This window comes from Tiliqua scincoides, chromosome 13 (genome assembly GCF_035046505.1).
Source record: "Tiliqua scincoides isolate rTilSci1 chromosome 13, rTilSci1.hap2, whole genome shotgun sequence".
Classification (NCBI taxonomy): Eukaryota; Metazoa; Chordata; class Lepidosauria; order Squamata; family Scincidae; genus Tiliqua; species Tiliqua scincoides.
In genome coordinates, this window is record NC_089833.1 from 3,045,967 (window position 1) to 3,068,306 (window position 22,340).

General features: G+C 48.9%; 1 protein-coding gene across 1 annotated transcript; it reads right to left on the reverse strand.

Moving 5' to 3' along the window:
- Positions 1 to 1,156: 1,156 nt before the first annotated feature.
- On the reverse strand, positions 1,157 to 12,214 carry TEKT4 (tektin 4). The gene is made up of 6 exons (XM_066640906.1): positions 11,681 to 12,214; positions 8,171 to 8,241; positions 5,347 to 5,490; positions 4,453 to 4,675; positions 2,539 to 2,693; positions 1,157 to 1,387 (listed from the first exon to the last, which is right to left on the reverse strand). Exons 1-6 carry the CDS (start codon positions 12,212 to 12,214, stop codon positions 1,171 to 1,173), a joined length of 1,344 nt encoding a protein of 447 aa, XP_066497003.1. The 3' UTR covers positions 1,157 to 1,170.
- Between the last annotated feature and the right edge of the window lie 10,126 nt (positions 12,215 to 22,340).

Sequence of the window (22,340 nt, forward strand, 5' to 3'; positions counted from 1 at the left end):
GAAACCCCATGTAGGGCTGCCTGACCTGGGAAGAGTGTTAGGATATGGCGGACCAGCTGTGCTGGTTCAGGCGAGGGATAGGATTGCACTGGGAGTCTGAACAAGGCAGGAAGGGCCGTTTGGTTTGAATTTCCCTCCCAAGTGCTGCATGAAAAGGGGAAGGCTTTGAGCAGCCAAGGGCCAGCTCCTCAACAATGGACGTTCCCCTCAATGTGGGGAATTGGAGTCAGGTCTGTATCCAGGCTGGATTACATTATTGAAACAATTGAGAGGAGCATCAGTGGGCCCTTGGCATCTGTGGGGGATCCGTTCCAGGAGCCCCCCATGGATATCAAATTCCACGGACAACCAAATCCATGGGAGGGCCTCAGAGGACCTCCTGGACATGACTGGAAGTGCCTTCTGAGGCTCTCCAATCACAAGCTTGGCATCTGTGGATACTGAAATCTGCAGACACCAAGCCCATGGATAAGAAGGGCCCACTGTACAACCCAAGTCATCCTGGTAAGTAAACACAGTTGTGTTTGAAGAGCCACGTTGAGTCTGCTTTCAGGAACCTTACGTTCTGGCAGACTGCCAGGTCACCCCAGGGTGAACTGGACTTCTAGACTGAGAACCCAGAAGGGAAGCATTCCCACTCCTCCCTTGAAGCCTCACAGGAGATGGTGCCCTAGTAAATGAGGGACTGACTGGTGGCAGTGGAAGGACAACCAGATGGGTTGGTGTCAGCATATTGGGTTAGGAACCACAAACTGCCTCAGACCCTCCTTAGAACTTTCTACCTCCACCAGAAGGACGCTTGACCTGCAGTTTTGTGGACAGGACCACCATGGGGGTCTTGTTGGCTGTTGGCCAAAGAAGGTCTAAGCCCAACCAACTGCTGAAGCACCTAGAGTCCAGACTTGCTCAACCACCAGTGCCTGTCCTCCATGGCTCCCAAGAAACCACAAGCTGGCATGTTCCCCACACACAACTCCCAGATGAAAGGATGCAACAGGCAACGTCCAAGGCTCTCTGCAACACTTCTGCATTTTATTCTAACCCAAATCCATGGACTGGGGAGAAGACACCTCCACATCCATGTCAACACATCAGAGACCAGCCTAGGCGAACAACGTCTCCCAGAATATATCAGTGACTGAATATGTCCCTCCAGTTGAGCAGATGTGGCTATTGATAGCCCGCCAGTTTCAGGACAGTGGGGTATCTGGCCCGGTGGGCCATGCACTTCTGCCGGTCGATGAAGAGGCTGTTGGCCTTGACAGCAATCTCTTTCTCCAGGCTCATCCGGGTGTCCTCCAGGTTCCTCAGTGCTTGTTCCGATTGCAGCAGCTCCTTCTTGAGAGCCTCGATGGAGTTTGTCAGTTCTTCAACCTCACTGATCAACCTGGGCAGCACCAGACAAGACCACACTTGTCAGGGGAGGGTTTCCAGGAAGGACACTCTCCCTCCCCTCAACCTTTCAACTTTTTTGTCAGAAATCATCTCTCTCCTGCCTGAAGCAGGAGCCTCCTCATCCCAGGTTATAGATAACAGGAAGCTGTCTTGACTGTTAATTTAAATTTGATAGCGGAATATTCAAACACTCATGCCAGGCCTGTCTGGTCCAGACAGACCATCAGCATAAGGGAGAGGTTTCCAAAGTGTGCCAGTCACAATGCCTTACAGTGGCACACTCACAGGATGACTCCTCCTACCCGTTCCCTGGGCGTCATCTCGAATCCCATGAAATGTCACAAGATTTGGGTACCACCATCTTGGATTGTGCAAAATCTCATGAAACTTGGGTGCTGCCATCTTGGATCTTGCAAGATCTAAGATGGTGGTGCCCAGCTGAGCTAGGAAGAAGAGGCTGTGGGGTGTCGTGACCCAGGTAAGTTTGGGAACCATTGCTTATGCTGCAGGCCACTTTAAAGAATTCCATCCTCCACATGGCATTCATGGGCAGGGCGGAGGAAGAGGAAAAATGGCTATTTATGCCTTGACTCAATGTTCTCCTGATTCATAAGACACACATCTAGTGCACCAGTGAGGACTTTTGCCACAAGAGATCAGCCCAGATTAAGGGATGCACTACGGCTGCTGTAAAAACTTGTGGGTCAATTTATCCCTGAATCTGAGCAACTAGATCTGCTCTTGCTGTGACCACCTTTGCTTTTCCTCCCTGGATCTCACCCCATTCTCAAGTTGCACAGGAGTTAGGCTACTCCTCAAGACCATGACCACCATATTGCCTTTAGAGACGAGGATGGGCTGGGTCCACCCATGAGGCCAACTGAGATAGTCACCTCAGGTAGTGGATTAGAGTGGAGAGTGGAGAGTGGAGCAGGCCCATCTCTGTCTACCTTCTTGCCCCCACCGCTCCTTCTCCTCCTTCCACTCCATGGATTGGAAAAGGAAGACGGGGGTAGAGAGGAATAGGCAATGTGGAGGAGAGTGCAGAACAGCACTGGGGAATGCTGGGGAGGAGCAGAGACTGGCACGTTCCCAGGCATGGTACCGCCACTGCTGGGGTCTTGGGCTGGCCCTGATACTCACCTGAACTGGGCAGCATCTCTACAAAGATCAACATTAGGCCTGAAGGAGCGGTCGTACAGCCGGGTCTGCGCCACCTTGAGTGGCATTTCCTTGTCTTTGATGGCTTGCTTGAGGGAAGCAATGTTGTTCTCTTGGTCCCCGATCTCCTTCAGGATCTGCCAAAAGAAATTCAGAGAGGCAGGTTAGCGGCCAGCCGCAAGAGGAAAATGCAAGCCCTGCTTTGGAAGGCAGGTGCTGGAGCCAAACAATGCAGGGAGCTGTGGCTATCAAGGCCTCCTGGGGGGCTTTTCAGAAGCGCCTGGCCAAAAATGGCAGGCTGAATCAGTGGGGCCATTGGCCTGATCCTGCAGGGGACATCTGTGTGCTCATTGGCTTTGGATTGGATTGGAGTGCTGGCCTGGGGACAGGCAGTCCCCACAAGAAACTGGCAATGCTTATCAAAACACTGTCTGACTTTTCTCATAACTCCTGCAAGTGTTTTGCCTGAGTCAAGACCTCCACGTGTATGTCAGAGGTCTTTTGTAGTGATATTTGGGGTCATCTCCAGTTCATCCCATCTTAGACCCATGAAACAGTTGCCCACTTGTCACCTGCAAAGCTGTCCCGAGGGGATACCCCATCAGGGGGACTGCTCCTACTTCGGAGCAACAGACCTCCACCTTCAGTGCTGCTGTTGCGGTTGTGGCAGCGGCACTGGGGTTGACAGGGGCTCACTGGAGTCCTGTTCTGATTGCACCCCCCTGCCATCATCACCACCTCGCCCTCCACTGCCTGACTACTGCTTTGAGCCCGGTGGAACGGAAGGGCGCTGGGCATTGAATCATGGTCTGATCTCTCGGTGTCCTTGTGGTCCCATCTACAGGTGTGCATCCTCGTTCTCCAAACCCTGTTGAGCAATTTGGTAAACATGCGGTCATCTAGTGAATGAATGCAGTATGGCATGCAACTGAATGGAATTGACTAGCACGGCGTATCTCAAACTGTGGTTCGGGACCCATTAGGTGGGTTGCAAGCCAATTTCAGGTGGGTCCCCATTCATTTCAAAGTGTATTTTATTTTCAGTGTATTAGATTTGATGCTCCCATTTGGAGAAATGTTACAGATCTGTACATTTAACAGGCTACAGTGTAAATGCTTTCAACAATGATAGTTCATGGAACTTACTCCTGGGTACCTGTAAATAGGATTACAGCCTTTGGGATGTTTGGGAAATTTTTTTTTAACAGATCAGCAACTGTTTGGGAGGGTTAGGAAAGTTCTTTATTTTACATAATTTTTCAACTTACTGTAAACTTTTAATTTTCTTACTAAATTTGATTTTGTCATATGGAGGTGTTAAAAATTTTCCTGCTTGATGATGTCACTTCTGCCATGACATCACTTCCAGGTTAATGACATCACTTCTGGTGTGTCCTACAGATTGTCCGTCTAAACAGTCGGTCTCGGTGCTAAAATGTTTGAAAACCACTGGACTAGCATGTTCTTAGAGGACTACCATCATATATGTAGTCTGTCATTAGAAAGTTGCTCGGTGACGCACAACCGTATCTTGAAGAAGTGGCAAAGGCAACGGAGAGGGACCGTTGTTCACTTCATCAGAGACACTTACAGAAGGAGGGGCAGAGAATCTGACCTCCACTTTGGACACCCCAAACAGACACACGCCTCCACCCCCTGCTCTCTGAATTTGAAGTGGAGGGAATTGGAGAAGAGAGAGAGGGTGTGAGCAGGGGGACAGCCTACTCCCGGCTTCTGCTCTCCTCCCGCCCTCTCCATATCCAAGGAGGAGAGGCAGTGGGGGTGGTGCCAGGCTTTCATGGCTGCAGGTACACCACTGTGTGAGGGGGAGGAGAGACAGCATTTGATCACAGCCTCAGGTACTCGCGTACCCTGGGCTGGAGTAGAGGCAAGTACCTTCTGCAGATGGTGCTCCAGCTTGTGCTTGGCATCCTCCAACTCCTCGCAGCGCTTGGCAAAGGCCTCGTTCACTGTGTCGCACTGCATGCGAAGGTCCTCAGCTGTGTCATGGAGGATGTTGTCAATCAGGGCCCGGAGGTTGATGGAGGCCAGTTTCTCGCGCTCTGCCCGGTAGATGTTGTCGTGGCTGTGCTTGGCCCAGGTCTCTGGGGTGGAAGCACTGAGGGGCAGGAGCAAGCACATTACACCAAGGCAAGAAAGAACAGCAAGGAGCATCATGGCAGAACTGAGACCAGGTGGTCCAATCAGTCAACTGCCATTTGGCTCCTCAACAGCCAGTCGACTTGACCATGTCTACGGGTCAGGAGACACCATTGAAATGGTGCAGGGCGACCCTCCTTATCCAGGAGTTCTCTGTAATTCTCTTATATATGTTTTAATAAAATATCATATTTATATTTTATATAAATTGGAAGCAGGGCTGGCCTGAGACCTCCTGGTCTCGTTCAATTTATTTTAAGGGCAGTGTGCCAAATGTGGATCCTCACCCTTGCCAGGTGATGTGGCAACCACTGTTCCACAACCACAGTGGAGGTCAGTGAGGCTACCAAGGTGGGCACCCTCTCCCAGTCTGCTGCCTGAGGCAACTGCCTAAGTTGGCCTCATGGATGGGCCAGCCCAAATTAGCAACTCTCCTTCTTGTCCCAGCAGAGAGTGTCTCTCTCAGTAAGCATTTTCTGGTGTTGCCCCTTTTATGGTCACAAGTCCTTGGGGGCCAGGGAGGAGTTCCAATCAGGCCACTATCCGGCCATATCGCATTGGGTCCTGCATCATGTGGCCCAAGACCCCTGAATGTTTGCTCATTCAGACAGGTGATCCTGATGTTCTCACCTGTCCTCAAACTTAGACGAGCTGGGGTGGAACTGGATGTTGGTGCTCTGGTTGTTGTAGCGCCCGCACTTCTCGTCAATGTTGTATGTCTCCACCTTGTCGGACCAGTCCATCTCACAGATCTGCTTCTGATCTCTGTTTAACCTAAAAAGAAAAAAAAGATGGAGAGATCCAGACCTCAGAGAGTGCAGTCATGTTTCTGACCCCGGCACTGGCACTTCTTTCATAGCCAAAACGGTCTCTGCAAAACCAGGTTCCGTCTGCCCAAGCAAAACATGCCCAGTTTGGGTTCCGCGGAGATGTGGCCTTGCAGAGTGCAAGACCTGGTGGCACTCTGATTTCCTGAAACCCAGTGGAGCTTCGGCAGTCATGATGGTGTCATCACAGGTAGCCCATGCTGGGTCTGGGCCCCAAGAAGCCCACCCCCAAGTCCTTACTTGATCCAGGCGCTCAGGCCGCCACTTCTGGCTTCTACCCTTCCAATCTGCAAATGCATTTCCGCCCAGAGGATCCTGCAATGAGGGACTGAGCCCATCACTGATTGGTGGGGGAAGGAGGAGCTGCCATCGCCACTGAGCCCACGGGAGTGGTGGCTCTTCTCCCCATCTTTCTCATGGGTGGACAGGCTGCGGACCCAGGGTGGGTGGTGTAACAGCTGCCATTATCAAGTAGGGTCATGGGGGGGCTGCTGCTTTCAAAGAAATTTCCCCAGAGGTGTGAAGGGGGGGTCACTAACCACAGTAACATCTCTTCCTCCTCCTGGAGGGGGGAGATGCTGCTGCATGTGTCCCCCCTTTTACTAACAAGGACTTGGCATATGGAGGAATTTCTCTGCAGGGGTGGCACCAACCTAACATTTACCACTAGAGAAGTTAGAAGACTGTCCCGACCAGGTCCGCTCCAGTGACGTACAGTGAGGTTCAGTCCTGGGGAGGCACAGCCACATCAATACACTCTCTCTCCCCCCTTAAGCTCAGTGTCTTTCAGTGGGTTGGTGCTGCCCTGTCGGACAAGGCCAGCCTGTGAACAAAGTGAAGGTGGTGATTTCAGAGGGTGGGGGTAGCCCCCTCCAGCAGGGGCCTCCAGCTCACCCCCCCCCCAAGCATCTGCCTTACCAACCTTGCAGCTTGCAGCCTTGGCCACTGTGCCCCCTCTCTTCCACTCCCCTCCTCTCTTTTTTTTTTTAAGCCAGAGTGGGAGCAAGAGGGAAAAGGGGGCTGCCCTGTGTCCACATGTAGCACTGTTTCTGAGGGAACCCTGCCACCTGGTGGCAACTGTTAGAAAGTGCACCCTTTCCTTCGAAAGTCATGTTAACCCAAATCTTAAATTGGGACCAGCCCCACACACAGGGAAGAAGCATTTACCCCAAATGGAAAGAGCATCAAGTTGCCGAAAGTTGGTTCCCCTCTTTGAGCATCCCACTGTTTTTTCCCAACACGGCTGCTCCAGCCGAAATGGCACTCCCCAAGTTGCTCAGCTTTTGAACGCTGTCATTTAATTCAGTGTATTCCCCCTTTCACAAATTTGATGCACAAATCCTCTCATGTGGTTTATCTCAACCCCACAAGGCTACCCCACTTGTACATCTGGACCTGTCAATTTCACACCATATAGAAGCAAAGAAAAACCAATCCATGTCCTCTCAGTGATTCTTTTTAGTCCCAAGGACCACTGAGAAGGTGGTGTTGCCTTCCATAGCCCAGTTGCACAAGGTCATTTCCTGGGCTTCTAGGCTGAGCTCATTGACCCCAAACTACCTCTGTGGAGGTGGAGTTGACTCAAATTTTTTTTTCTTCCCCCCAGGGTATGCTTAACAATATAAGGAGTGAAGCAAAAGTGTTTCAGATGACATACCTGCGAACAAATTTACCTGGACACAACTACAGAGCCAGCCCGAGCAACCTTCCTGCACCTGATTCAGTGCCGTCCCCCACATGGGTGCCCTTCCATGTGCGCACACTACTACCCCTCTATTGCTGGGAGTGCATGACTGCTGCCACCTCCAGCTTCCATGCGCAGCCTCCCTGATTTGGAAAAAAACAGAGGCCAAGAGAAAGCTCTAAGAGGTTTCCTGGAAAATCCCCCACTTGCCTCTCCTGCAACAAATACTGTTTCTCTTTGCCCTTTTCAAAGGCAAGAGGCTGGAATGAGAAAGAGTGCTGGGTTGGACAAGGCAGAGACTGACACACAGGAACCTCCCCTCTTGCCCAGGCATGACCTGAATTGGGGACCTCACCAGCAGGCCAGCCTGTGAGGGAGAAGGCTAATCCATCCTGGACTTGACCAACTTCCAGGAGCCTATTCCCCATGTTGATCTGCAGGCAGGTGCCACCAGCGGAGAGTTGCCCTTTCAGAGAATATGGTGAGGGCAGCTTAGAATTGGGCTGTTTGTTTTCAGAGTGTCATGGTGGGGAGAAAGGAAAATGGGGAAGCCTGTAGACCCCTTTTAAACATTCAGGAGGGAGACTGAGATTAAGTAGAGTGCACACCAGGAGTTTACAAAGTTCTTCTTCTCCACATGCTGTAGGGGAAAAGGAGACTCACCACCACCACCACCACTTTCCCCTCTCCAGAAATCTCCCAAATCAGCTCCAAACCTGAGCCTTTCAGGAGGGAAATTTCTATATCATTCAGAAATTTCAGGAGGGGCGGCATAGGAGAAAAATATGGGAGGCATGGGAGGTCTTTTCCATGTCTCCCTCCTGAAATTTTACCCCCAACCAGTGTGTGAGCTTCATGAACCACCATGTTTGAGGTTGGTTGGAGCCCTGAACTCCTGTCTCCTGCATTCAAAATCATCATCATGTGCATTAACCGATCTTACTGCATCTGGTTTATTGCTTGCTTCAGGGTCCTCTTCAGTAGTTCCTGGATGTTTCTAATAAGCTCAGCTTCCTAGATGAAAAGGGCAGAGAGATTAGTAGTGGGAAACTGCAGGACAAGACAAGACAAGACAAGAGGGGTGCCTTGATGCACGATGCCCCTTGCCTAACACATACCATTTACAGGGCTGTAGCATTAGCCCTGATTTTCTGGGAGCTACAGAATTCAGGATCTGCTGCAGAATTCTGCTTCCTGTGAATCTAATGTAAATAAAAATAAAAATAAAATCCAGGATTTCTAAGAACATAAGAACAGCCCCACTGGATCAGGCCATAAGCCCATCTAGTCCAGTTTCCTGTATCTCACAGTGGCCCACCAAATGCCCCAGGGAGCACACCAGATAACAAGAGATCTCATCCTGGTGCCCACCCTTGCATCTGGCATTCTGACATAACCCATTTCTAAAATCAGGAGGTTACTCATACACATTATGGCTTGTAACCCGTAATGGATTTTTCCTCCAGAAACTTGTCCAATCCCCTTTTAAAGGTGTCCAGGCCAGATGCCATCACCACATCCTGTGGCAAGGAGTTCCACAGACCAACCACACGTTAAGTAAAGAAATATTTTCTTTTGTCTGTCCTAACTCTCCCAACACTCAATTTTAGTGGATGTCCCCTGGTTCTGGTGTTATGTGAGAGTGTAAAGAGCATCTCACTATCCACTTTATCCTTCCCCTGCATAATTTTGTATGTCTCAATCATGTCCCCCCTCAGGCGTCTCTTTTCTAGGCTGAAGAGGCCCAAATGCTATAGCCTTTCCTCATAAGGAAGGTGCCGCAGCCCAGTAATCATCTTAGTCGCTCTCTTTTGCACCTTTTCCATTTCCACTATGTCCTTTTTGAGATGTGGCGACCAGAACTGGACACAATACTCCAGGTGTGGCCTTACCATCGATTTGTACAACGGCATTATAATATTAGCCGTTTTGTTCTCAATACCTTTTCTCATGATCCCAAGCATAAAATTGGCCTTCTTCACTGCTGCCGCACATTGGGTCGACACTTTCATCGACCTGACCACCACCACCCCAAGATCTCTCTCCTGATCTGTCACAGACAGCTCAGAACCCATCAGCCTATATCTAAATTTTTGATTTTTTTGCCCCAATGTGCATGACCTTATACTTACTGACATTGAAGCGCATCTGCCATTTTGCTGCCCATTCTGCCAGCCTGGAGAGATCCTTCTGGAGCTCCTTCTGGAGCTCATTCTGGAGGATTTCTGGTCCTCACCACTCGGAAAAGTTTGGTATCATCTGCAAACTTTGCCACCTTACTGCTCAACCCTGTCTCCAGGTCATTTATGAAGAGGTTGAAGAGCACTGGTCCCAGGACAAATCCTTGGGGCACACTACTGTTTCAATGCCAAGTTTATCTTTAATTGTTTTGTGCTTCTTTTGGTAATGCTAATTTTGCCGTTCACCACTCCAAGTCTCGGCATCACCTGGCAGGACAAAATTCCAAACAACACAGTCCTGGAACGAGCTGGAATCCCTAGCATGTATGCACTGCTGAAACAGAGACGCCTGCGTTGACTCGGTCATATTGTGAGAATGGATGATGGCCGGATCCCAAAGGATCTCCTCTATGGTGAACTCGTGCAAGGAAAGCGCCCTACAGGTAGACCACAGCTGCGATACAAGGACATCTGCAAGAGGGATCTGAAGGCCTTAGGAGTGGACCTCAACAAGTGGGAAACCCTGGCCTCTGAGCGGCCCGCTTGGAGGCGGGCTGTGCAGCATGGCCTTTCCCAGTTTGAAGAGACACTTGGCCAACAGACTGAGGCAAAGAGGCAAAGAAGGAAGGCCCATAGCCAGGGAGACAGACCAGGGACAGACTGCACTTGCTCCCGGTGTGGAAGGGACTGTCACTCCCGAATCGGCCTTTTCAGCCACACTAGACGCTGTTCCAGAACCACCTTTGAGAGCGCGATACCATAGTCTTTCGAGACTGAAGGTTGCCAACATGTACTCCAAGCCATTTATGTAGATCTTATGGTTCCAGGATACTGGAATGTGGACGGGCAAACTGGTTGGAGGAATCTTAGAGGTCAGAAGAGCTGCTTGACTAAGATGTCCAGCTGTCAGAGGGTGGGGTTCATGTGCTCTTTTTCTGGTTATTATTCTTTTAAATATGGGGGACCATATCTGCGGATCCCATATTTGCGGATCCAATACCAGGGGTTGATACTTGCTTAAACAAGGCTGCTATAAGTTTGGGAGCTTATAGTGACCTTCAGGCTGCCTCCCTGCGGGTGGGTTGCTTGTAAATTAATAGATGAATGTTAACAGGAAGCAGAATGTTACTTGGCAGTACGTCAATCACCTTCTCAACCCACTGGATTAAAACATAATAACAAAACAGCACAAGAGGCAGTGTGGAGGAGAGGGGTGAGATAGAATGTTCCTTTTCTACTCTGTCTCCTGACTCTCCCAAACCAGGAAACACAAAGAAGACACCTCCCAGTCAATTCACCACCAGCTGCCCCCACCATCTTTCCATCCCTCCACAAACTGTCTCAGGAAATGTCCTTCCTCCCACATTTGTCAGGCCTCTGCACAAGGGGCCTTCTGAGGCTCTGCATTAAAGTAAGCGCAGCACAAGATGAAGCCACCACATGCCCTGCAATTAAAATTCATCTAGTTCCCTTTTAAGGCTCTCCAGACCAGCAACTATCACCACATTTTTTCAGCAGCAAATTCCACACATCCATATTGTACAACAAGGACAATTTTCTGCCTCCGAAGCCTGCCTGTACATGGCATTCATCAGACTCTCACCTCTGACCCCATCAGCTACTGGCAGTCCAATCAGATCAGCCCCATTGGATAGCCCCAGCAGTGCTGCTGGGCACAGTGGCACCAAAATGGGTTCTGCTGTATCTAGTGGCACAGTCAAGGTCTCCTTGAGCAAAGCCCCAGGTCCCACAATGGGGCTTCTCAAGTCTGCGCTGGCTATTTTGCCAGCGCAGACTTCAGAACTGCTGTGCCTGTTCCAACACCCTACCAGGCCACTCATTCCCCCCCCCAGGCAACCCCACCCTGGAACACCTCCTACCCCCACCCCAAAAGTCCTTACCACTGTCTGGAGCTCTGCCCTTGCTCTGGGCAGTGTCCATCCAGGTTCAGCACCAGTGCTCCTTACACTCTGGGTGCTGGCGCATTTATGACAGGTGCAGGTGCTCAGAACCCGTAGAATTGGACTCTGAGGTTCAGTGGTAGAGATGTACAGTAGGGCCTTCTTAGTGGTAGTCCTCTCAATTATGGAATTCCCTCCCCCACAAGGCCTGGCTGGCTTCTACACTGCCAGAGGTTGTGTTTGGGGTTGGGGGGGGGCATTTTCTTCCTCATCAAATTTATTAATGTGTTTAACTTAACAAATTTGCTCAGGTTTGTCCGCCTCTGTTTGGCGGGAGAGGGGGGAGCACTAGGAAGCAACTCAGTGGCCTACCTTCAGCAGCTCTGCCTCCACCTGGTCCCGCACCAGATCGGGTGGCAGCCTGCGCTCACGGCATTGGAGATTGTCCATGGCAATGCTGTAGGGGAGCTCAGTGGCATCCAAGGCCCGCTCCAGCCGCAACTTCTGGGCAGCCAAGAGGTCCGTCTCTGCAGTGAGGTCCTCAATCTCTCGCTGGAGCTCAGACTTCCAGAAGTGGATGTCCTGGAGTCGCTCGCCCACCTTGACGGTGGAGTCCTCCTGTGTCCGCTGAGCCAACTCAGCCGTGTAGGCAGCCACATTCTGGGACTCGAGGCGGCACCGCTCTGAGTGATCACGGTCGGCAAAAGCCTCATGGTACTGGCGGTAGTTGTTCTGGTGCCATTCTTCGGGCAAGTATTTGGCTGCACGGAAGCCGGCGGTCGCGAGGCCGCAGGAAGAATCGGGACCGGTGTTCAGAGCAGGCTCGTAAACCCTCATCGGCAGCTCAGACACTGGGACAGTCTGTGGCGCAGGCTCCTTGGTCAGCAGGATGCCGGTTTGCGCCATGGCCCACAAAACTGTGTGGTCCTGCCACGGATTCTGTCTAAGAAGGCCGGCACTGCCAGGAGGATTCCCCGGCCCAGGTACTCTAAGAAGGCAAATTCCTGGCTCACTGGAAAGCCTGCAAAGATGCTCAGCTACAACAAAGTGTGTCTCCCTGTTACTATGGACAACGTCCAAGGCCAACGAGCAAGCAGGTTCAGGCTGTTTTGAAATCCAAACTGTAGCAGAAGCCTGTGTTCCTCCATTGCCCCTGGCAACTCAGCCAGCCAATGAGCTACATATGATCTGACAACAGTCCCTGGTTGCCCAGGGTGATCATGGCAACCAACAGGATTGGCAAGCTGAGCAACGCCCTGCAAAAGTGGCCAGGAGAGGAGTGGCAAGGTGATGCACCACAGCTATGATTCACAAAGGGCAACCAATACCAGGTTGATCCACAAAACGGATCTGAAAAGTTCTATACTCCATTGCAAGTCAAGGAAACACACAGAACAGAGGCTTCTAGGAAATGCAAGCCGAGGGCTGAATCACGTTTCTAGCTCTCAAGGGAGACAAGAATTCTAAGTGGGCAAGTTTCAGAGTAGAGAGGGATGGCTTTGATGCTCGACAGTGCCAACTGGAGATCAGGCTGAGCCCTTGCTAGAGGACTTGCACGGGACACATCTCCAAGTTGAACTGGGAAAATCCCTCTCGGAAACCCCAGAGTAGTGTCAATCAATCAATCAATCAATCAAGAGACTGGGGACGCACTGCTGATCCTACGCCCCCCCCCGGCCCCAACCCCTGACCCCGTTATCCCCTAACTCTTGTGTCTTCACGACAACCCTGTGAGGTAGCAGCCTGAGCAGGGCCAGCCTTAGGAGCTGCAGGCCAAGAGAACGAGAAGAAACTGTGCAGGATTATATCAAGACAGAGGAATCACTAGGGTTTGTGTCACCTGGTGCGAGGGCTCATGATGTCACCCCATGATAGACCTGCTCTTGGACTAGATCATACAGACTAAATGACGATATCATACATACAGCTTCAATGCAGTGGCATCACTAGGGTGGGGGTCACCCATCCCCCATTTATTTAGTTATTTTTTTTAAATCTATAGCAATACAGGTCACTCTGTTGAGCCAACAAAAAATCAGTGGCCAACAAAAAACCAGTGGCCAACTTGATGACACTCACAGAACTGAATAGGAGTTCTAGTATTGACTCTGATGCATGGAAATGAGAGCAAACTCCTACTAATGCCTTATTAGTTCCCTGCTGTGTCATTGGTTATCAGAACAATCAGTCTCATTGGTCAGTTTTGAGTTCAATAAATTCACTTTTTGTTACATAAGGCAGTTGTGTTTTCCTTTTCAGGTTATTTGGCCATAACTTTTGATAAAATACAGATATTTCAGTGTGGTGTTTCATTGCCTTCTGCATTAAATTACACATCAAATGATATATAACATGATGGCATTATTCAAAAATACCATGATTTTCAGTTTTGGCCAGTAGTGGTGTCAAACCCCCCCCCCCAGTGTGTCACCCAGTGAAGTCTGCACCCCCCCCGAGCAATGCCACAATAACAAGAACTCAGTTTTGATAAGGCAGTACCATTATTGGGTCAGATCCAAGCCTGCAGTGGTACAGGTTTTGAAAGGTTGCAGTGATCCCCCCACCCCCTCCAAATGAGGGTTTGTGACCTCATTGGGGTTGTGACCCACAGGTTAAAGAATATTGCCCTAGAACAGGGATTTCCTAACTCCGGCCCGGGGGCCAGATGTGGCCCGCAGTGAGACTTTATCCGGCCCACTGCCAGCCTCTTGTCCCCTGAAAGCCTCTGGCCCACTCGACTGCACATGACCAGAGCTGTGCTCTGATTGCATCTGGAGGGTGTTCTGAGGGCCGGAGAGGCTGAGTGAATGAGCCCACTCATACATTTATTCATTCACCCATCTCTAATTTATTTATTTAATTTTATATTTAAATGTTTTCCCGGTCCTCAGCACTGCACCAGATATTTCATGTGGCCCCCTGGCCAAAAAGTTTGGAGACCCCTGCCCTAGAAAGCTGCTGGTGTCAGTGACCTTAAGGATACCAAGGTCGACAGACCAGTCCACTGACACAGTAATGAATTTCCTATGCTCCCAGTGCAGAGTCCATGATCCTCCACCCTATTGCTGGAATAAATGTGCTCTAACCTGGCTCCATTTGTACAGGTTGCAGAATTCAGTACTTCTTATTGCAGAAGTCAGTATCTCTTAGTCCTGATCTTGGCTGAGCAGCAGTAGAGACTTGGTTTTGTTTTCCAGTGGGTGGGTTGTTTTAAAAAAGTCCCACACTTCTCTTTGAGGTTGCAAAATGGAGCAAGCAAGGCAAGGTCCACACAGACCCACAAATCCATGCCTGTGAGACAACCATACCAGTCCCACAACACTTGAAGGAGAAATTGAGTTAATGGGTGCATTTTGACAACAGGCCTCAAGGTGGCGCTTGAAGAAGGGCAAAGCCCCAAAATTGGGTTTCGGTGGGAGGAGCACAGATTTATTTCATGTTATGTTATGCAGAGAGTCACTAGGCAAGCTGGTCTCCTCTTCTGTCCTGCCAGGAGGGAGGGTAAAGACAGGAGGTTCTTAATACAATTTTTGCATCTGACCCAAATTTCAGAGGAGTGGGAGGCTTCTCTTCATTCCAAGACAAGAGCAGCTGACCAGCTTACCTAGTTGTTAGAACCCCACAAGACTGAATTGTCATTTGGTAAAACAGCTATCTATATCGCCCCTTGGCATCCTAGGGCCATGCATTTTGTGGTCTCTCTGTTATTAATAAAGACATGTACAGAGGCCCTTCAGTCTAGAAAAGAGGCACCTGAGGGGGGACATGATTGAGGGGTATAAATCTCTTAAATGAATAAATAAAACCCCTGCTAACTGGGTAAGAGGCACTCTTTCAAGTGGGTGCTCCTCTTTTTAGCAGGGGGAGAGTAACTTAAAATTTGTTCTTAAAATCCAGAATATAGAACAAAGAACAGAACAAAAAGAAAAAAAAATAAAAAGAGGGGAAAAGGGGAAAAACAAATAATAAGAATTTAGCAACCTATACATAAGTGTCTAAGAGTGGCTTACAAATGAACATTATATATATATATATATATATATATATATATATATATATATATATATATATATAGCGCTGCCATCTCTATGTCATCAAAGCACAAAGTTTGTTATGGTTAAAAGATCCTCAATCCATTGAATGATAGTGGGGTGGAGGCCTTGTCCTGCTTTGTCAGATGACTCTTTTGGCTACTCTAAGGGCACACAGAGTTCACTTCCGCTGTCCTGCAGTTAGCGCCAAAGGACATGAGAGGTTCTACAAATATCTGTGTCTGCTGCCAATCAGAGTTAAGCAATTTCTGCCCAATGTTGCATATACACAACAGGGATCAAATGTGTACACCTGTGGGGTGGGCAGGAATGTGTTAATATGACTAAATGCCGTCTTCCCAAAAAGATCTTCTCACTGTACAAGACATTATGTGCTCCAGTGATGCTCCAGGCATATTACGACACCAACCTTAGTGGAAAGGTGGGAGGGCCATGATCAGATCTCTCCCACTTTTTTTTTTTTTTTTTAAGTTTGGAACAGAGGAAACTGCCTTGCCCAGAGAACCAGACCATTCATTTGTTCAGCTCAGCAGTCTCTCCCCTGACTAAGCAACACCTGACTGTCGAGCACATGGCTTGCACTCAGCTATAGGAAACCTGGATCTGATCCAGCAAGACTCATGTTCAAACCAGTGTACATCAAGCTAACCTCCTTGCTCTGGCCACCTTGTGCAGAAGATTAAGCTGAGCATATGCATGAGCATCATGAACCACTGGCAGTCCACATTTGACTATTTGGTAGGACAGCTGTTGAATGGCATGGTATATCTGAGAAGCTGCAGTGAGCCATGGGCCCTTCCCACCTGCTTCTCATAGAGGCTTCTGGTTGCTCAACAACCAGTGGACTTTTGAACTATATCTAGTTCAAAACTAGATAGTTGAACTATCAACCAACTATCAACCAACTAGTTGAACTATATCTAGTTGGCTGAGGCAGCAGGGTCTTTTATTCTCAAGATAGTCTTATTATGCACTGTAATCAGAATATGTATTCCCCTTCTCAGTGCTTCCAGGGTGGCTCACTCTTTGTATTGCAGAAGCTCATAAGATCAGAAAAGCCCCACTGGATCAGGCCAAAAGCCCATCTAGTTCAGCTTCCTGCTTCTCACAATGGCCCGCCAGATCCCTCAGGGAGCTCACTAGACAATAAGAAATCTGTATGCTGGCACCCTCCTTTGCGTCTGGCATTCAGAGACAGCCTACTCCTAAAACCAGGAGGTTGCTTGGCTTGTCATCTGTGATGAACTTTCCTTCCAAAAATCTGCCCAATTCCCTTTTCAAGGCATCCAGGCCAGACACCATCACCACATCCTGCAGTAAAGAGTTCCACAAATTAATTACACACTGGGGAAAAATATTCCTTTTGTCTGTTTCAACTCTCCCAACAATTTTAGTGGATGTCCCCTGGTTCTGGTGTGCCTCTTGTTGGTTACATGTTCTGAACACCACCAAGGAGAGTGGCTTGCCCAAAACCCAGGCTGACCCAAGCATCTGTAGCCCCTTCTTGCAGCAACAGAACAGCCAGCAGAAGTAGGAACTTCATGCAGAACCTTGTGAGGCCCTTCCTGCCTATTCCCACAGCCAAGGCAGTGGGTTCTTCCACTCCCTCCTGCCACTAAGAGCAAAGTTTCTGCTATATTATTTGCCCTTACTACTGCATAATGCTCCCTATTTCATTTTGGACATTTAACAACTGATGCCAGGTGGCACCACCCAGACCTCTCCTGCCTGCCCATTCCAGCTACCGCGAACCCTGCATTCCATCATGGACTTGCGGGCTGTGGCTCCAACCACTCCAAATAGACACTGTGAACTTGGGATGCTGCTTTGCCCGAAACGCACACTTCGGCATGATCTCTGCATCCACCCTGCCCATCTTCCTGTAGAAACACACCTTGTGCATTTCTATTTTGGAGTTGCATCTGAGTGTTCAGAGACATGTTCTGTCTAGATCAACCCATTATTAACATTCCCTGTACAGCTGCATTCATTGAGTACCTGACAGGTGCATCACCGTTCTCCTAGATCCCTCTCCACCCACCCAGTTATGCATTTTTATGCCAACACAGAAGCCTCCTTCCAACCCCCTTGGTAATTCCCTTAGGGCATCTCCCACCAAAGCCACAAGTAAGCAACAACTCCAAATCCCTTCAATACAAAACGCACCATAAATAATTAAATACCCCTTTAAAGTTTTGGAAGAAAATATTTCCTTGCCACAAGATGTGGTGATGGCACCTGGCCTAGATGCCTTTAAAAGGGGATTGGACAGAGGAAGAGGAGGAAAGTCCATCATAGGTTACAAGCCATGATGGGTTTGTGCAACCTCCTGGTTTTAGAAGTAGGCTGTGTCTGACATGTTAGACACAAGGGAGTGGGAACATGGTGCAGGTGTCTTGTCTTGTGTGCTCCTTGAGGCATCTGGTGGGCCACTGTGAGATGCAAGAAGCTGAACTAGATGGGCCTTTGGCCGATCCAGCTGGGCTCTTATGTTTTTACTAAAGCATTTTGAGCCACAAGCCTTTACTCCCATCTTGGCATAAAAACTCTGCATGAAACAATTGTAGTCTGCACGCTGCTCAGAACCTCTGGAGCCCTGCCAGGCTTCATACCCAACAACTCTGGTAGATAATTAAATTGTATGCTCTGTGATTATTTATTGCAATTATTATGTGGACTGCTGTTTACCTACTTTTGTTTTGTCATTGACAGGTGAAGAACAAGCCCAGTGAGGAACAGTTGAGAGAATCTGGTATGTTTAGCCTGAGGAAGAGGAGGCAGAGGGGCTGTGATTGCGCTCTCAAAGCCCTGAAGGGCTGTCCTACAGAAGGAGGAACAAATCTATTCTCAACCACCTCAGAGAGTGGACTAGATCCAAGGGGTGCACACCGCAAGAAGGCTGCTCGTAAGGAAGAAATCCTCGACTCGGCAGTTTGCCCAGGGAGGTGGTGGATCCTTCCTCACTGGAAAACTCCAAGCAGAGGATCAACAGGCACCTGCCGTAAATGCTCTAGGTCGATTTCCTGTGTAGTCCATGGCAAGGAAGTTGCATGAACCATTCACTAATGAGGCTATGCTGTATCTCCAAAATTCAACACAATAGGGCAACTGGCACCCCAAAAACAACCAGGAATAGGGCTAACTTTTAAGACGGCAAAACGTGTGTTGGCTTGTGCAATTGGTGTAGCGACTTGAAGGTTCAAATCTTCTCCCCCCCCCCCCAGCCATGAAGCTTCCTGGGTGACCCTGGGCCAGTCACTTTCTCTCAGCCTCACCTATCTCACAGGGCTGTTGTGAGGACAAAAGGAGGGAAGCAGCTGGGTACACTACCCTGAGTTTTGAAGGAAGGGCGGTTTAAAAATGTGAAAAATCAATCATTTATTCTACTTCTGCCATCAATAAGAACTTCCACATAGCTGTTAAGGTCCTCTACCTGCAAGAAGTTGATCTAGTGGGCTGGCTGAAATCGTAGAGGGGCTGCTAGTCTTATAACCTGGCCAGATTCCACTGTCCTCACTACAGGGTTGTTTTAAAAGGAGGGCCCTGGTGCATATAAAGCACTAGATGGAGGATACTCAAACATTCCACAGAATGCCAACCTTGGCATTAAACAGATAACTGGCCTTGGGTACAAGTGGCTGTCATCGATTTCCTGTGTAGGCCATAGCATAGGCTTCCTCATGAGGAAGCTGCTTGAACCATTCACTAACAAGGTTATGCTGTATCTCCAAAACTAGACAAAACTGATGCCCTATTGATGAAAGCTCACCCAAGCTAGATGAAAATACTGACCCAATGTGCACACCTGGTTTCACCAGTCCAGATCTCCATGAGACCAAACCAGAGATTTCTTACCTGGAACTCTCGTTCAAGTGGTCATCTCTGCAGGTGCAGGGGATGGCATTCCGCACATGCACCATTCACCTCTGAAGCACCCAGAGATTTGTTGAGGATTCTGCCCTTGCGGTCGAGAGGAGACCTCACGTTTGTGCGCCTCAAATGTGGGAAGAACACCCAGCATGTTCCTTTACCTGGCCATGCAGGTCAGGGGTACCTCACTTATGAGGGAAATCTACAGTGTTTGGGGCTCCTTAGTCAAGAAAAAAGGCACCTGAGGGAGTATGTGATTGTATAAAATTATGCAGGGGATTGATACAGGGATGTCCTTTTCCCTCTTACCCAACACTAGAACCAGAGGACATCCACTGAAATTTGAGCAACAGGAGAGTTAGAACAGAAAAAGAAAATATTTCTTTACCATGCAAACTGTGAAACTCCTTGCTACAGGATGAGATGATAATGTCTGGTCTGGATGCTTTTAAAAGGGGATCGGTCAGGCTGACGGACAAAAAGTCAATCACAGGGTACAAATAGGCCATCTCTGAATGTCAGATGCAAGGGAGAGGCACCAGGATGCATGTATCTTATTGTCTTGTGTGCTCCCTGAGGCATCTGGTGGGCCACGATGGACTAGAGGGGCCTTTGGCCCCCAGCAGGGCTCTTCTGATGTTGTCATGGCAAGAAAATTTCCTTGCCAGGTGGTTCAATTCTGTCCCCTCATCTGCCTTGGTCAACTTTTTCTTGATACAGTGGTTCTCAAACTTTTAGCACTGGGACCCACCTTTTAGAATGAGAGTCTGTCAAGGACCCACCAGAAGTGACATCAAGCAGGAAAATTTTTAGCAATTCTAGACTGCAACCAGTACTGTGACTGCAACTGTAACCCACACTTACCCAGGAGAAAGTCCCATTGACTATCATTGTTAAGAGCATATACATAGTAGCCAGTTAAAAGTACAAATGTGTAACATTTCCTGAAATGCAGTCACATACCAAGGTAGCATCAAGAATATATTAAAAATGAAATATTGAAATGAATGGGGTCCCACCTGAAATTGGCTCACAGCCCACCTAAGTGGGTCCCAACCCACAGTTTGAGAAACACTGTTCTAGTAGAATTGTATTTGCTTCTATGGATGTCGTCCCTGGGCAAGGACAATGAGATCCTGCCCCAGGGTTGGCCCCTTTGCCCGTAGCAAGCAGGGCTAACCTTCAGTATTGCAAGACCAGCACAGGTTCAAGGAGTGTCTCTGGACACATCTCTGGAGTTCAGCTCCCAGCCCAAGCAATGCAATGCCCTTAGTGTTTAAGCATGGCCAACACTGGTACCCTGAGCTTCTCCTCAAGTCTCCTGGTTTCTGCTTTCACTGTCCTTTTGGGGTCTCTGATGAACACCTTCATTATCATTCCCCCAAAGAACTGATAGGGATCATTACAACGTGCAGCTCTAGTGAAAAACCCAGCAAGGGTGACTTGGGAGCTGACCTTGGAGAGATCTATCCCTGGTCTGTTTCACCTCAAGTGCAGAGGATGCATCTGTGCCACAAGTTTTGCCACGAGGGTGGCCTGTATCCACATCAGCTTCCCAGGAGGTCTTCCTGATGTCTTATGCAACATCTTTTTACAGAGATTCTTGCTCTCAGCTATGACCTTTTCCCCACCTGCTCCATCACCACTTGTGCTGGAGAAATAGAGGCCTGCTTTTACAGAGTAGATTTCAGGCGCAGTTCTTGGTTCTCTTGCCTGCCTGGAAAACCTTTTACAGCAAGTGCAAGAGCCCAAGAGATGACTCCCTTCCTCCCCTCTCTGGTAGAGAAAACAGTTTGGTGGCCCTCAGTAGAGAGAAATTTGGCCTCCACACCGTGACACCACTCCTCTCAGGACAAGACAGGGTTAACACAACCATGCTGAAATATTTGCAACAATCAGTACTCTTAGAGACAAACAAATCCATGAATATAAAGTCTAAGCCAGCATTTCTCAAACTGTGAGTCAAGACCCACTTGGTGGGTCATAACCTGATTTCTGGTAGGTCCCAGAGCCTTCACTGAAAGCACAGGTGATGGAATGATCAGATAATTGCCTCAAGGCTATTCAAAACTCAGAGAGCTGCCAACTGCCCTGCAAACAGCTGAGCTCCTGCAGCTTGCAAGCTTATGTCAATATAGGGAGATAAATGTTTGAGTATATTTTCTGGTGTGTTCCCCCCACCCCCACCAGTCCATCAATGACAAGTGGTGGGGGCTGGTGAAGGTTAAGACACATAACTAAGCCCCTCAAGGGCTGCCTCGTTAAGAGAAATGGATTGATTTTTGTAAATAAAAAAAAAACTGATCTCAAAAGGAAATATTTTAAGTCTTATGAACCTGGGTGGGTCCTGAGAGTGTCATTTTAAAAAGCGGACCCTGGTGGTAAAGTTTGGGAACCACTGGTCTAAGCCAGGGCTCTCTAAACTTTTCGGCCGAAGGGCCACATCAAATATCTGGCACAGTGTTGAGGGCCGGAAAAAAAATATAAAATTTAAGTAAATACATTAGAGATGGAACTTAGATGAATAACTGAAATGAATGAATGAGCTCAAATGTCTAGGATTTCTCAAAGCACCAACACAGCCCAAGAAATAAAGCACACTCGCTAAAATGAACCCCCATTCCCCCACCTCACAAGCACAACTCTGGTTGTGTTTGGTCAACTGGGCCAGAGGCTCTCAGGAGATCAGAGGCTGGCTGCCGGAGAGAGGGTCTCCGCAGGCCACATCTGGCCCCTGGGCCGGGGTTTGGAGACCCCTGGTCTAAGCTATCTTTCTCTGACGCAATGGAGGGTCAAAGAATCTTTCCTAAAGATGCTTCTGAAGTTTGCATGAAAAAAGAACCAAAGGGTTGGACATTCTTCCCACACTTGAAGTTACAACCATGGTCTAACATGTGCTGGAAACTTCCAAGTTGGGCTCTGTGCAGGAACGCCACCATGTGCGACTGCACAGGGACCCCAAAGACTCCATTAAACTCTCCCCATTACTGCTTCAACTGGGATTACCCATGTAGACACACGTTCTGAAGATGAGCCAGTACAGTGCAAGATTCCTTCTCATTCCTGGTTATTGGGGAGGGGCGCTATAAGTAAAACACACAAAACTTAGG

What these genes read in the sequence shown, in the direction of transcription:
- TEKT4 (XM_066640906.1), bottom strand. Translation starts at nt 12,214, where the DNA reads ATGGCGCAAACCGGCATCCTGCTGACCAAGGAGCCTGCGCCACAGACT. An exon ending in TGGAGGCAGAGCTGCTGAAG is followed by an intron (nt 8,242 to 11,680) that starts GTAGGCCACTGA and finishes CTTTTCATCTAG; the next exon opens with GAAGCTGAGCTTATTAGAAA. An exon ending in AGAGATGCTGCCCAGTTCAG is followed by an intron (nt 1,388 to 2,538) that starts GTGAGTATCAGG and finishes GGTGCTGCCCAG; the next exon opens with GTTGATCAGTGAGGTTGAAG.